This window comes from Nicotiana tomentosiformis, chromosome 8 (assembly GCF_000390325.3).
Source record: "Nicotiana tomentosiformis chromosome 8, ASM39032v3, whole genome shotgun sequence".
Taxonomy (NCBI): domain Eukaryota; kingdom Viridiplantae; phylum Streptophyta; class Magnoliopsida; order Solanales; family Solanaceae; genus Nicotiana; species Nicotiana tomentosiformis.
In genome coordinates, this window is record NC_090819.1 from 25,132,390 (window position 1) to 25,147,803 (window position 15,414).

The 15,414-nt window shown below is 40.4% G+C and overlaps 2 protein-coding genes and 1 non-coding gene across 4 annotated transcripts; 1 reads left to right on the forward strand and 2 right to left on the reverse strand.

Moving 5' to 3' along the window:
• Positions 1-1,198: 1,198 nt before the first annotated feature.
• LOC138897203 (uncharacterized) lies at positions 1,199-1,588 on the reverse strand. The gene has a single exon (XM_070183164.1). It carries the CDS (start codon positions 1,586-1,588, stop codon positions 1,199-1,201), a length of 390 nt encoding a protein of 129 aa, XP_070039265.1.
• A 5,753-nt stretch (positions 1,589-7,341) lies between these two features.
• On the forward strand, positions 7,342-13,304 carry LOC104117493 (ubiquitin-conjugating enzyme E2-23 kDa-like). 2 transcript variants are annotated; one of them, XM_009628554.4, is made up of 6 exons: positions 7,342-7,639; positions 7,738-7,817; positions 9,008-9,122; positions 9,226-9,278; positions 9,384-9,512; positions 13,006-13,304. In XM_009628554.4, the coding sequence occupies exons 1-6, from the start codon at positions 7,596-7,598 to the stop codon at positions 13,134-13,136; spliced, it is 552 nt and encodes a 183-aa protein (XP_009626849.1). In that variant the 5' UTR covers positions 7,342-7,595; the 3' UTR covers positions 13,137-13,304. The 2 variants fall into 2 exon arrangements, with proteins under 2 accessions (XP_009626849.1, XP_018633564.1); XM_018778048.3 differs by having other exon boundaries at positions 7,458-7,639; positions 7,719-7,817.
• A 1,248-nt stretch (positions 13,305-14,552) lies between these two features.
• On the reverse strand, positions 14,553-14,638 carry TRNAY-GUA (transfer RNA tyrosine (anticodon GUA)). The gene is given in 2 exon segments: positions 14,553-14,588; positions 14,602-14,638. It is a non-coding gene; the product is annotated as a tRNA-Tyr (tRNA).
• Positions 14,639-15,414: the final 776 nt, after the last annotated feature.

Genomic DNA, 15,414 nt, shown 5'->3' on the forward strand with positions numbered 1-15,414 from the left:
GTGATTAGTTGTTCTTCTTTTTTTGTTTAGCCGCATACGTGTGTATTTTTGTAGGTGTGTATTCGAGCCTTTGTAAAAAATATTCTAAATATGAAATGTTAGTTTTGCTATTCGTACCTGATTCTTTTTCTTTGTTTGGGTTTGTACGCTTTTTTGATTTTGTTGCTTGGTTGCCTTTGTCATAATAAATTTGTTCGAGTAGGTTGAATGAGGTTGAAACGAAGCCTAGGTTTGATTATGACCGAGGGCCAGTAGGTGTTGGTTCGAACGAGGTCGAACACGTCGCATATTTATTTATGGCCGAGGGCCGATTAGGTGTTCATCCGAACGTGATCGAATATAGCCTTCATTTAGTTAAGATCGTGGGCCGAGTAGGTGTTAATTCGAATGATATCGAATGTAACTTTCATTTCTTTAAGGCCGTGGGAGATTAGGTGTTAATTCGAATGAGGTCAAATGTAACCTTTATTTATTTAAGGCCGTGGGCCGATTAGGTGTTAATTCGAACGAGGTCGAATGTACCCTTCATTTATTTAAGGATGTGGGCCGATTAGGTGTTAATTCGAATGAGGTCGAATGTAACCTTTATTTAGTTAAGGCCGTGGGCCGATTAGGTATTATTTCAAACGAGGTCGAATGTAACATTCATGTATTTGAGGCCGTGGGCCGATTAAGTGTTAATTTGAACGAGGTCGAATGTAACCTTTATCTAGTTAAGGCCGTGGGCCGATTAGGTGTTAATTTGAATAAGGTCGAATGTAACTTGTGCTTGCGGAGAGCCGAAATAAACTTCATGTATTTGTGCTTTATTCATATTCTTGGAGAGATTTACATATTTTTCGGGCGTTGACTGTTTAGTTCAGTCTCAGTCTATCTAGTCCCTTCATTGATCGAGCTGGAAAAATAGTGAGAGATCGAGCAATGAACTAGCCGTCCAGTGCTTTCGTCTGTGCGTACTTCAATCCTAAAGTATCCCTGTCATCACCTCATTAAAAACCTCCTCGAAAAAACCCAATTGGGACAAAACTCGAGTGAGGAAAAAAGAATGCGATTTTGGGGACCTCATCCTTTAAAAGTTGAAGTACTTGAGGTGTGTAATATTCCAGTTGTTTGGTAGTCACTTTCTTTCCATTGTTTCTAGTGTGAATGACTCTTTGTTTGATGCTGCCATGATTTTGTAGGGGCTGTCCCAGTTTGTTCATAGTTTGCCTTCCCGTGGGTCTTTGCTTGCTTGTGTTTTAGCTTTAAGCACGTAGTCCCCGACTTTGAGTGGCCTAATCTTTGCCCTTTTGTTATAGTAGTATTCTGCTTGTTGCTTTTGGGCGACCATTCTCACGTAGGCCATATATCTTCGTTCCCCAACTTCGTCGAGCTCCTGCCTTCTACTGTCATCGTCCTGGGGTCCACTTTCACAGAAGTATCTTAGGTTGGGCTCCCCGACCTCGACTGGTATTACTGCATCAGTCCCATATACTAACAAGTATGGCGTTTCCCCTGTGCTCATTTTTGGCATTGTTCGGTAGGCTGAGAGTACTTCTTGTAATATTTCCGGCCACAGTCCCTTGGCGTCTTCGAGTTTCTTCTTCATGATGTTCAAAAATGACTTGTTGGAGGATTCCGCTTGCCCGTTTCCCGCGGGGTGGTAAGGCGTTGAGAGTATTCTTTTGATGTGCCATTTTTCGAAAAAGTCGGCGATCTTCTTTCTTGTAAATTGAGGTTAGTTATCGCAGCTGATTTCTTTAGGGAGACCGAAACTACATATGATGTTTTTCCATATAAAGGCGATCACTTCCTGTTCGCGTATTTGGGCAAATGCTCCTACTTCCACCCATTTAGAGAAATAGTCAGTTAAAACCAAGAGAAATCGTACGTTACCTCGCCCTCCCGGGAGGGGGCCCACGATGTCCATTTCCTATTTGATGAACGGCCAAGGGGAAGTTACTAAGTGTAGGTGTTCGCCTGCTTGGTGGATCACTGGGGCATACTTCTGGCATTGTTCGTATTTTTTTACGAAATCCGCGGCCTCGTTTTTCATGGTGGGCCAGTAATACCCCGCTCGTATGAGGCGTCTGACCAAATCTCGATTGCTGGAGTGAGCTCCACAGTGGCCTTCGTGTACTTCTTTAAGGACGCGCCGCGTCTGATTTGGGCCTAAGCATTTCACCAGAGGGCCGCCATATGTCCTTTTGTGTAGGTCGTTGTGAAAGATGTTGTATTTGGCCGCTTGCATTCACAGCTTCTTGGCCTCTTTTTTATCGTTGGGGAGTACGCCGTCCTACAGATATGCAATAATACGGTTGCGCCATTCCCAAGTCAAGTTTATGGTTCTTACCTCGATTCGGTCTATCGCCGAGTTGAGGAGGTGGACCACACTTCGGTCTCCGGTTGTAATGTTTTTGGTGGCTGCTGCTAATTTGGCGAGGCCGTCTGCCTCGATGTTCTATGCTCGGGGAATCTAGTCAAGCTAACATTCGTCGAACTCGGGTAGTAGTTTGCATATTTCGGTCTGGTATTTTTGTAACCTTTGCTCCTTGATTTGGAAAGTCCTTGTGACTTGGTTGACCATGAGATGAGAATCGTAGCGTAACATTAGCCGCTTCGCCCCGTATTTGAGTGCTAGTCTCAGTCCTACAATTACGGCCTCATACTCGGCCTTGTTGTTAGTCATGTCCGGGCACAATATGGACTGGAGAATCACTTCGCCTGTTGGGACTTCGAGTACGAGTCCCAGCCCAGACCCTGATGCGTTAGATGCGCCATCGGTGTACAGGACCCATAGGTCTTGTGTTTGGGAAGAAGCGTGGACGGCTTCCTTTTCGACTTTGGGCATTATTTGTGCACTGAAGTCGGTGACGAAGTCGGCGAGGACCTGTGACTTTATCGCCATTCGCGACCGATATGTAATATCGTGCTAGCTTAGTTCGATGGCCCATTTGGCCAATCTGCCCGATAGTTCAGGTTTATGTAAAATGCTTCTTAAGGGAAAAGACGTGGCAACAGAGATGGGGTGGCATTGGAAGTACGGTCTAAGATTTCATGAAGCTATGACTAAGGCCAGAGCCAGCTTTTGAAGATGGGGGTATCTGGTCTCGGTGTCGATTAATGTCTTGCTAATGTAATAGATGAGAGGTTATGTACTTTTATTTTCTTAGACTAAGACTGCGCTCACAGCTACTTCGGACACGGCGAGATAGACGAGGAGAGGTTGTCCTAGTTCTCGTTTTGAAAGCAACGGTAGCGAGGACAAGTATATTTTTAACTCCTTCAGGGCTTAGATGCACTCAGGGGTCCATTGGAGGCCGTTCTCCTTTTTGAGTATGCCGAAGAACTTGTGGCACCTATCGGAGGATCGTGAGATGAACCTCGAAAGGGTGGCGATACGGCCAGTCAGCCTCTGGACCTGTTTTTTGGTGGTCAAGTGCTCTGGCATCCCTTCAATGGTCTTGATTTATTCAGGATTGACCTCGATACCTCCCTGCAACACTAGGAAACCCAAGAAGTTTCCCGAGGCCACGCCGAATGCACATTTTTCAGGGTTCAGTTTCATACCGTATTGTCTGAGTATGCCGAAGGCTTCTCTCAAGTGGTCGATGTGATCTTCTTTCCTTTTGGATTTGACCAGCATGTCGTCGATGTAGACTTTTATCATTTTTCCAAGTTGTTCTTTGAACATTTTAATCACCAGCCTTTGGTAAGTTGCCCCCGCATTTTTCAATCAGAAGGGCATGACCCTGTAGCAGTACGTCCTCTGGTAGGTGATGAAGGTGGTTTTTTCCTGGTCCTCTTCCTCTATGAGGATCTGATTATAGCTCGAGTAGGCATCCAAGAAACTTAATAGCTAGTGTCCAGCTGTTGCGTCGATGAGTTGGTCGATATGAGATAATGGAAACGAATCCTTGGGGCAAGCTTTCTTCAAGTTAGTGAAATCTACGCACATTCTCCACTTGCCATTCTTCTTTTTCACCATGACTATGTTGGAGACCCATTGGGGATACTTCGACTCCCTGACAGAGCCGTTTCCAATAATTTTTCCACTTCTTCACATACTGCATCATTAATTGCGGAGTTGAACTTACGTCTAACTTGCCTCACCGGAGGGTAAAGTGGATCGACGTTCAATTTGTGCGTGGCGATTTTCTTTGGGATACCTGGCATATCTGCGTGACTAAAAGAAAACAAGTCCGCATTATCAGTTAAAAATTTATGAAACTTACATGGTTCCTGAAGTTTCAGCCGATGTAAGTTTTCTTGCTGTGGTCGTTGCTGTCCAATTGAATTGGGTCGAGGTCCTCTATGGTCGATCCTGCTGCCTCGATCATATCGGGGTCTCTGATGACGTCCTCGCCGTCATCACGTTCCGACCTCGACCTTGTTAATTGTTATACCTCTTTTTCTTTATCCTTTGTTTGTTGGGTGGCCGTGCAGTCTAGGGTGATGTAGTTACATTCCTTGGATGTGCGCTGCTCCCCTCGTACATTGAATATGCCCCATGGAGTTGGGAATTTGATGACTTGGTACAAGTTGGAGGGTATAGCTCTCATGGTGTGTAGCCATGGTTGCCCTATTATAGCGTTGTATGCCGTGTCCTGGTCCATGATGTGGAATCTAGTCTCCAGAGTGACGCCACCCACTAGGACGGGGAGTGTGATCTTACCATATGTTCGCTCAACTGCATTGTTAAAGCCTGTCAGTGTGATGTTGTGTGGCACTATCTTGTCCTCGAGTTTCATTTGAGCGAGTACTTGAGGATGGATAATACACGCGCCGCTCCCATCGTCTACCATAATCCGTCTTACGTCGGTATCTAAAATTCATAAAGTGATAACGAGAGCATCATAGTGAGGGAAAGCCAAACCGTTGGTATCTGATTTATAGAAGATGGTACTTTCTTTGAGTTCATCATACCGTTCGTGGGTGATTGACCGTTTGGGATTGTGGGTTGTGGTGAACTGCACATTGTTGATGGAAGCGTCGTCCCTGCCACCGATGATCATGTGGATGGTGCGGGCTAGCGAGGGCGGTTTCGGCAACCCTTGATGTTGTTCGCGTCCTCTGGAAAAATTGGTCCTTCCCCGATCGCTCAGCAATTCCTTGAGGTGCCCCTGTCGCAACATGTTTACGACCTCCTGTCTTAGGGCGATGCAATCTTCAGTTTTGTGTCCTCGCTCTTGATGGAACTCGTAAAGGGCATCTGATTTTCTGGTATTCGGGTCCTACCTCATCTTTTGTGGCCACTTTACCTTTGGTCCGAGCTTCTCCAAGGCATAGACGATCTCTGTAGGTGACACGCAAAAATTGTGAGTGGGTAGTAAATAGGGCATACCTCTCTCATTCTGGTGAGTCCCTGTTCTTGATCGGGGTGGGCCTTCTTCATGGCGAGATGAGGATGCATCGGTAGTTCTGACATATGGGAGACGTCGTTCCCGGTTTGGTCGTGAGGCCACGGGATCTCTTCTGATATCATTTCTTCGATGTTTTTTGGATTCTGCTTGTACTGAGGTCAGTCGATGAGTCGGCCCATTGAGGTCGTCTTCGTGTGCTCGGATTTCGGCACAGTATGCATTATGTATTTCGTCCCAAGTTGTTGTTGTTGGGGGGGAGGGGGGTATTTCATAAGCCGACTTAGTAATTTTCTTGTCGCCCTTGAGCCATTTCTGCTTAGCCCGTTTTGAAAAGCAGCTACCGCCATCCCTTCTGATACATTGGGCAAAGTCATTCTTACTCGGTTAAAACGGGCGAGGAAGTCCCTCAGTCCTTCTCCCAGGGACTGTTTGATAGCAAAGATGTCATTCACTCTTGCCTCGGCCTTCTTAGCCCCGGCATGGGCTATCACGAACTTATCGGCCATTTCCTCGAAGGTTTCGATGGAACGTGCCGGCAGTTATGAGTATCAGGTCAATGCACTTCCCGTGAGTACCAGGTCAAGAAATTAGTTTTCATGTGAATATTATTCAAACCATGTAAATTATGATCAGTGAATCAGTTTATTAGCAACTTTTAATCCATGTAAAAATGAGGGGGAAAAAGCTAGGTGAGTGCCTTCTTTTTCCCTTCCTTTTTCTAGTAATTGAAATGGGCCATGGTACTGGTTGAAACTGAGAATAGGAAAATACTGATTCACAAGTATAGGCATCAAATGAAAGGTACCCAACTCACCTCTAAAATTGTGGTGAAATGGATGAGAGTCTTTACTTTTAATTAGATGTTCGAATTCTGGAAATAATAAAAATTCTAACAAGGAATACTTTTCGTTTTCAATAAATTTTTACACGGTGCATATTTGAATTTGTCGAAATCCCAATATTAGACGCATATTTAAATTCGTCGGAACTCCAATATTAATATGGAACAAAAAAAAGAAACTAACTCCATCACAAACACGCAAGGGCTACCTTAAAAAATGTGCTTGCCTACCCAACTTAATGGCTGCCACATACATGTATATAAGTTTCCTAATTTATGAAGGAATCTCAGCATTTTGAAAAACACTAACAATAGGAGGTTACCTTACTTTCAAGCAATGTCATTCTTTAGAAATCTATTTACTAGTTTTAGGTCAAATACCTTGCGTCATTGTCAAAATGTATTAACTTGAGTTGCATGGCTCTTGGCAATAATTTTTCTTTCTGTTAATCATTAGAAGAGTTAATTTATCTTGATATCATAAATATAACTTTTTGACGAATTATTTGTTTTAGTTCCTTCAATTTCCAAAAACAAAATTTCAAGGTTGATGAAAAGAGGATATTATTATCAAATGAAATCTATATAAAATTACCTTTATTCACTCTCTTGACTTCACTAAAATTATGATTCAAATTCTAATAGAGATACAATACGTTAGATAAAAATTTTATTATGTTTCTTACCCTTTTTTTTATTTATGATGTTTAATTAGTGATGGATAGAGTTATTTAATATTTGTATTGATGAAAAATAATAAATACATAGAAAATAATCGAGATATGCATTGATCCAGACGAGGGAACGAGCGTTCATGGTCATTTATAATGTTGAAATTTAAAAAGTATCATTTAGATCTCTTATGGGTAAAAGATAGATCTCATCTGTGTAAAAGCAAAATTTTCATATGTAAAAAAAAAAAAAAATAGAGTCATAAAATTAAAAACAAGTTTGTAAAGGTCTATAAAATTATTTGATCGGGTCCGGACACCATTATTATAAAATTAAAATACTATATGATTGCCTAACTTTATTTGGCAGGATTAGCAATGAGTAACCCCATATCATATTATCATTTGTACACTATAATAGTAGTAATAAAGAACTTACTGGAATTAGGTAATGGATTAAAAAGTGGAAAGAAATAGGAAAGGGATTGTGACAAAAGCAGACAAATGAGAATCTTGAATATGGCTGCCACCTAAATTTAACAATCCAAAAATATAACATAAATATTTTAATGAACAAAATCACAAATATTATCCTTCTTCTTCCTCTCCCCCCATGTCTGAAGTATTTGAGTACTTCTCTGAGTTGTGCAAGTAACTCTATTCCTTTTTTCTCTGTTAGTCCTCCCCTCCCCCCCCCCCCCCCCCCCCAAAAAAAAAGAAGTCAAAAATTCAGAAAAAATCATGTCTTCACCAAGCAAACGGAGAGAAATGGATTTGATGAAGCTGTGAGCTGTCTAACTAATTCTTTTTTGTGTATAAATTAAGTTTATTAATTTGGGATTATTATTTGGTTTAATTTTTCAGTTTTGGTTTCTTGGATTAGGATGATGAGTGATTACAAGGTGGAAATGATCAATGATGGCATGCAAGAATTTTATGTGCATTTCCATGGACCTGCTGAAAGTAAATATCCATTCTTTTTAGCCTATATATTAAAAAATTTAGCTCTTTTTGAGGTTTTTGCTATAAAGGGTCTTTGTTATTTGTCTAAAGGTAGTTTCTTTTGGTGTCTATCTTGATTTTTTATTGAAGTTCTTCAAGACGAAATTAGACAAAGAGTGGAAATTAAGTTGGGTAAAATTGAAATGAGATATATTTGGCATAGTTAATGCGTAGTTGTGCTTTTTGGTTATGAATCTTCTTAAGTTTCTGTGTCAACCTGGAATTATTTTTGAGTTCTTATGTTGAGTAGTTAAAGGATATCTAGTAGAAAGTAGCAAAAATGAGTATGTTGAGATGCATGTGCTGGCATACTAGGTTGGATAAGATCAGGAATAAAATATTCGGCTAAAGGTGGGTGTTTGGGCACGTGCAAAGGAGAAGCCTAGATGGCCCGGTAAGGAGGTGTGAGCAGTTAGCTTTGGCGGGTATGAGAAAGGTAGAGGACTAAGAAGTATTGGGAGAGGTGATCAGACAGGACATGGCGCTAGCGGAGGACACGGCCCTTGATAGGAAGGTGTGGAAGTTGAGCATAAGGGTGGAAGGTTAGTAGGTAGTCGAGCGTTTTTCTACTCCGTACCTGGTGTAGGACTAGTCTGATAGTGTCTTGTCTTAGACTGCTAGTAGTACATGTTGTTTTCATACTATTTTTCCGCCCGGTTTCCTAGTATATTGCCATTGTTACGGGCTATTGCTATTGCTTTTTCCATCTATTTCCTGGTTCTTAAGTTGCTGGTAATATCTCTCCGGCATTTGTTGTTGTTACTGTTCTATTGTTTCTTTTCATCTTCTTGAGCCGAGGGTCTATCGGAAACAACCTCTCTACCCCAGGGTAGGGGTAAGGTTTGCGTACAAACTACCCTCCTCATACCCCACTTGTGGGATTATACTGGATTGTTGTTGTTGTTTGTTGTTGTATTGACTTTTTTCGCGTTTCTGGTGATTGGTAGTTCACTAATAAATCTTGAGGTTACGTCTGCCTTTTAGTAGCATTTCAATTGGATGTGTGAAGGGTTTGGGTGGGGGAGGGGGTGTTTGTTTTCTTCCGTTTCTGTTTTTCTTGTTTGGACAATATTTGGTTGAACTTGAGAAATGTGTATTTGAAGTTGAAGTTAAAAAAAAGAGTATTTGGAAGCTTATTCTGTTTTTTGCAGGTCCTTATCATGGTGGAGTTTGGAAAATGAAAGTTGAACTTCCCGATGCCTACCCTTATAAATCTCCATCAATTGGCTTTGTCAATAAAATCTACCATCCAAATGTTGATGAGATGTGAGTTGTAAAATGCTTGATTTCTGTAATTTTGTGTAGATAATTTCATTATTCTCGTTTTGTTTAATCGAAGTCTGAAATTTCCCGGATTATCATCTTTCAGGTCAGGCTCAGTTTGTTTAGATGTTATCAATCAGACTTGGAGTCCCATGTTTGGTAATGTGATTTAAGCACATGATTAGATTCTTGAAATTTCTTTGGCTTTGCCACCGATTTCGTCTTCAGTAATTATAATATCTGGCTTTGATGCAATATCCACAGATTTGACAAACATGTTTGAAGTGTTTCTTCCACAACTTCTCTTGTATCCTAACCCTTCGGACCCATTGAATGGAGAAGCAGCTGCCTTGATGATGCGAGACCGAACTGCATATGAACAAAGAGTTAAAGGTAAATTCAGTCGTATCAGGTGTTTATATGTTAAAAATATCTGTAGCAGCTTCAAGTAGATGAAAAGAACCGACTTCAAGGTTTCTTGAATCTTTTGGTACTTTGTATGCCGTGTGCATAATCTCTTTGTTAGACATGTTGGGAGTAGGCTAGACTCGTAGAATTACAATCTAACAGTTTTGTTTTGGTTTCTAGGGAGTTGGTTCTCCTTTATTTGCTTGATATTTGCAGATATTAAAATATGGTTAGCATTCTATTATTGGCAGTGTGCTCTAAAGTTAGCTTCCGTTGAACATTTCATGGTTAGACCATGTCCATGTGAGCCTGTGAGGTTTAATTAAACATATTGAAGTTACTGGCTTTCAATTCCTTTTCATAGGCAACAACAACAATGACAACAAGCCCAGTAATTTCCTACCAGTGGGGTTTAGGGTTTAGGGAAGATCTGATGTACGCAGCCTTAACCCTATCCTGGTAAGGCAGAGAGGCTGTTTCCGATAGGCTCTCGGCTGGAAAACGGATGAAAGAAGATAAAAAAGTGGTGGCAACAAGTAGGAATAACAACAAGATAAAAAAGATCGAAGCCAAGAAAGCAGCTATAACTCTAGGTAGTAAAAGTAATCTATGAGAGAAAGGATATCATACTAACACTGACTATGTTGTATGGAGCACAGTGTTGGCCTGTTAAGAATCCTCATGTCCAGAAGATAAAAGTAGCCGAGATGAGGATGTTAAGGTAGGTGTGTGGGCATACCAGGTTGGATAAGATTAGGAATGAAGTTATTCTGAATAAGGTGGGAGTAGCCCCTGTGGAGGACAAGATGCGGGAAGCGAGGTTGAGATGGTTCGGGCATGTTAAGATGAGAAGTATAGAAGCCCCAGTCAGAAGGTGCGAGAGGTTAGCCTCAGTGGGTATCAGGATGGTTAGAGGTAGGCCTAAGAAGTCTTGGGGAGAGGTTATTAGGCGGGACATGACACAGCTAGAGCTGACTGAGGACATGGCTTTAGATAAAAGGGTGTGGAGGTCAAAGATTATGGTAGAAGGCTAGTAGGTAGTCGAGCGTTTTTCTTTGTTTTGCTCGGTTCGCTAGCATTAGTGTTAGTATATACCGACACATTCTTATCACACAAGACACCGGAAGCGAGCCTCCACTTCATCCATCCTGCTCCGATACGGTGCGTGACATCCTCATCAATCTCCCCATTACCTTGTATAATAGATCCAAGGTACTTGAACCTACCTTTTCATAGGCACATTTGAAATATTGGAACTTAGGTTTTTGATGCTAAAAAAGTGATTGTGTTCAAATTGAGGTCTAGCTTAATTGTTCTTAAACCAATTTAACACAAGATGCTGTATTAGAAAGGAAGTGAAGTGGTTGGAAAAAAAGAAGGAAGTGAAGTGCAAGAACCAGAATCCAAATGAGATCCTTAGCCAAAGAACTATGGAGCAGATAACATGTCGCCTAAACGATCAATCATTCTTCCTACTTGGCACTTGCGCCTAAAGCAAGGTTAACCTTCAATTGGGACACTGTTGTACATCAGCCTTCTCATTTTCTTGGTCCTGTGCTTTGTATAGTTTCTTAGTCTATCTCAATGAAGATGTCCACCGGATCTAGAAGTACCGTTCAACCTGGTCAGCGGTCCTCATCCAGCGTGCGGCAGATTTGCCGACATATAATGTGGAAAACTTTCTAGTATACGTCCACTTGAGAATGAAGAGAACTCATAGTTAACCTGTTTCTAGCGTTCCAACTAGCTAGCAGAGTCTAACCATCCCTAATCTGCTTTGAGTTGTTGCTATTCTGGTGCCTATGGTGTATATAACTGGAGAAAGCTCAAAAACAAAAAGAACAGGGAAAAAAAAAAGGGAACCTCCAGCTGCTGCCGGCTTAAGTCAGACCTGCCTTCACTTTCTTTCCGGAGAAGGCAACATATAAGCAGGTCATCCAACTGTGGCATCCTCTTTAATCATTAAACCTTCCAATGCTACCATTACCAGGACCTAGTTTTTGATGGAAATACAATTAGTAAATTAGCTTTTTTACTTCATTTATATGGGACCAGCAAGTCAGAAACTTCAAGAGCAGCATCCACATACTCACCTTACAGAAACCAACTTTTTTTCTTGGGGAAATTTACCAGTAGGAAGTAGAGATGAAATAATGTTAGTCAAAGGAGTTGCGGAGACAAACAGGTTGTGTTTAAATCTGCTATCCCAATTGTGTTCTCCTGTGCCCTTCAAAAGTGTTGCTCTGCACCTACCCTACTTAGCCAGAACACTCGGTGGGAAGAGGTTAGCTCAGTGTTATTAAAAGCGCACGCTTCTCGCTTAAAGCGCAGAAGCGAGGCGAGGCGACTGACCTGCGCTTTTCTGCCCTAAAGCGCGACTCACATGAATAAGCGCACGCTTTACCCTAAAAAGCGAGAAGCGAGGCGATGAAAAAAGCGCAGAAAAGCTCGCTTAAGCGAGGTCCAGCCATCTGCTAGGGTTTTTTAAAAAAAAACTTGCAAATACAATTACGCACAATACTTCCAGACATCTGCTTGTCTGCTGCAAGCTACGACTACACTGTTCGAGTAAGTTTCTCTTCTTCTCTTCTTCTCTTCTTCTTCTTCTTCTTCAGTTCTTTCTTCTCTTCTCTTCCTCTTCTGATTTTTTTTTTTTTTTTGAAACTGGTAACTTACTTCCTCTTCTGATTTTCTCTGCTTGTTCACTGTTCGACTCCTTTTTCTCTTCTTCTTTCTATTTTTTTTCAGTTTTTATTGCTCTGTTCTGCCCTAATTTATGCTCTGTTTTTCTCTGTGTGCTCTTTTTGTTTTTTATTTTCTGTTCTTCACTGTTCACTGGTTCGACTCCTCTCCTCTGTTCTCTTCTTTTCTATTTTTTTCAGAACTCATTTCTCTGGATACATAATCTATAACAGAATCTTTAAGATCAGTGTGACAGGGTTGCTGAGCATGTCCCAGGATTTAGTTAAACCTTTTCTGATTGATTGTATGAAAATTGACAGAGCAGAGTAGTTTAGAATTTAGGCTGCGACCGCCTCCTGGTCATTTCTCCTCTCAGCGACTAGGCTACATAGATATTTGTTACCTGCATTCTAACATGAAATAGCAAAAAAAAAAAAGGATGCCATCACAGTCTTTAATGATGCATAAAATTATAGATATTATTTGATGGAACTCTTCTCTCCCACCTACAAACTTCGTGATTAGGAGATTGATAACGCTCATCACTTTTTTGCATTTGAGTTTTAACTTCTATGTACTGATGGTATATTGGGTTATCTAAACGGAAATTATAGGTAGTAAGTGAATTAGTAACTCGAAACATAAGGCAGGTAACCTTCTTATGGCAGGTTATATTGCACGGACAGTGTAAAAATTCCATTGCTGTTAGCATATATAACTTAAATCCTATTGCATTTCCTTGAGACTTCTGCATATAAATTAGTACTGATCTGAAACATACATTCTTCTTGTCCAGAATATTGTCAGAAATATGCAAAGCCGGAAGATGTTGGAGCGGCCCCAGAGGAGAAGTCAAGTGATGAGGAGTTAAGTGAAGCTGAATATGACTCGGATGATGAGGAAATGGCAGGCCCGGTGGATCCATGATAATTCCTTCATTTCCATTACTATCTGTATCTGTAAATGATGTTATTTATCCTGTTTAAAATCAAGTTAAACTTCATAGTTAAAGACTATTCGTTTTGAGGGGGAATCCCATAAGAAGTTCCCCTCTTCTGTAAGTTTAACATCAATGTAAATAGATTTTATGTTTAATTTCCTTAATGTTCTTTTCTGTTTGCTCCTTTAAAAGCACAGGCTATTGTGCTTGTTTGGCATGATTGCCTTAGCTCAAATGGTAGAGCGCTCGCTTTGCATGCGAGAGGCACGGGATTCGATCCCTGCATCTCCACATCTCCCTTGAAAGGGAGCCTTAGCGTAACTGGTAAAGTTGCTGTCGTGTGGCCACGAGGTCACGGGTTCGAGACGTGGAAACAACCTCTTGTAGAAATGCAGGGTAAGACTGCGTACGATATAGCGGGAGCTTAGTGTATCCGGCTGCCTCTTTTGTTTTTGCCTTAGACTAGAAAAGGTACACTTAAATGTCAAAACCAGTGGTCTTGGTTCTGTCTAGAAAAATATTTAAGTTATATACGGAGGGAGAATTGCCGACTAGTGACCAGGAGGTCACTGGTTCAAGCTGTGGAAAAAAGCCTCTTAATGTAGTCCTATCCTTTGGCAGATCGCGTGCATAAGGGGGCTTAATGCACCAGGTTGTCTTTTTATCTATATAGTTTTGGCATGTAATAGCAAGTTAGTTACTAGTACATTTTTAACAAGATCACACCAATTAATGTTTATCACTTATCATAGAAGTTTACCTATAATAACTTTGTAATGACCTAATTGTGTGTGGAAAAAAATATACTGTTGGTGCACAGAACTCAAGTAAATAGGAGCAGTATTATGGCAGCTTCTGATTACAATCAAGCTCTCAAACCTGGAAAATGCAATTTGAAGGCATTGATAATGGTAGACACTAAGAACAGTTAGTAACAATTAACATCTGCCAATCTTCCAAATTATACAAGTGGAAATAAAACTATTCCTACAAATTGGTGTTTATAGAATACAAAACAGTGAGTCACACATCCAATAAATCACACTAAGTGTGAGTCACACATCCAATAAATCACACTAAGTGCACGTTTGGACATAAGAATTGTAAAATTCTAAAATAGGGGGAAAAATTTTTTCAAGTGAAAATGGTATTTGAAATTTAGAGTTGTGTTTGGACATGAATATAATTTTGGGTTGTTTTTGAAGTTTTGTGAGTGATTTGAGTGAAAAAATTTTCAAATTTTCGAAAATTTTCAAAATGCATCTTCAAGTGAAAATTTTATGAACAAACGCTGATTTCGAAAAAAAGTAAAAAAAATTTTTTAAAAAGGAAAAAAATTCTTATGTCCAAACAGGCTCTAAATGTAGCATTTTACCAAGTAACTGAAGTTAAAGGAAAAGAAATCCGACCTACCGGATTCGAACCAGTGACCTAAGGATCTCAGCAGTACCACTACAGTCCTCCGCTCTACCAACTGAGCTAGGGTCGGTCTTTGTGGGATACACTAATCCCATAACTACATAAAGTAATATATTTCGTAATAGTTTATCTCCAATTATTTTGTGCCCAATCTTCCCACAAAAGGTGCGTCCATATTCGTATTAGTATTAAGAATAAAGATTTTGAGAATATTAAGCAAACTATCACTTGAGTCACGGTTGCTCACCTTATTCTTTATTTATTTGACACACCACCAAAATGTGTCAAGGACTAAAATCTTACCCACTTTTATATGAACTTTTAACAGTTACTTCATCATGTATTTTCAAATTGAAAAGAGAATGAGTGCAAAACCCAAGATGCTTTATATGTCCAATCCGACTATATAAAATGATTGCATTTCATACATTTTTCAGTACTAGAAATGATATTCATGCATTCAAATTTTAAAAAGAATACATGAAAAAATCACTTATCCCACAAAAAAAAGTTGATCTAATTTGATGATGAAATGCTGCATTTAGTTAAGTCTCCAATATATATTAAGATTGCTTATCGAAAAGGGTTAATGGTGGATGGATAAGATCTTTCCGCCTTTAAAGGTTTTTGGTTGAATTTTGGAATGAAAAGAAAAATCCTAATAGGGAGCACTTTCTCCTTTAATGGGCCTGCGGCGCGAATTTGAATTAGTCAGAACTTCAAAACTGGTGTCAAATACCATATGAAACAAAAAAAGATTCCTTGGAGTTGTCCCCCTACCCTCCCCCACGAATGTTTTGGTTTATAGGTCTGAGAGTTCGAGCTATCTTTTGACCCATTGTAGTA

What these genes read in the sequence shown, in the direction of transcription:
- LOC104117493 (XM_009628554.4), top strand. Translation starts at nt 7,596, where the DNA reads ATGTCTTCACCAAGCAAACGGAGAGAAATGGATTTGATGAAGCT. An exon ending in TTTCCATGGACCTGCTGAAA is followed by an intron (nt 7,818 to 9,007) that starts GTAAATATCCAT and finishes TGTTTTTTGCAG; the next exon opens with GTCCTTATCATGGTGGAGTT. An exon ending in ATATGAACAAAGAGTTAAAG is followed by an intron (nt 9,513 to 13,005) that starts GTAAATTCAGTC and finishes CTTCTTGTCCAG; the next exon opens with AATATTGTCAGAAATATGCA.
- LOC138897203 (XM_070183164.1), bottom strand. Translation starts at nt 1,588, where the DNA reads ATGAAGAAGAAACTCGAAGACGCCAAGGGACTGTGGCCGGAAATATTA.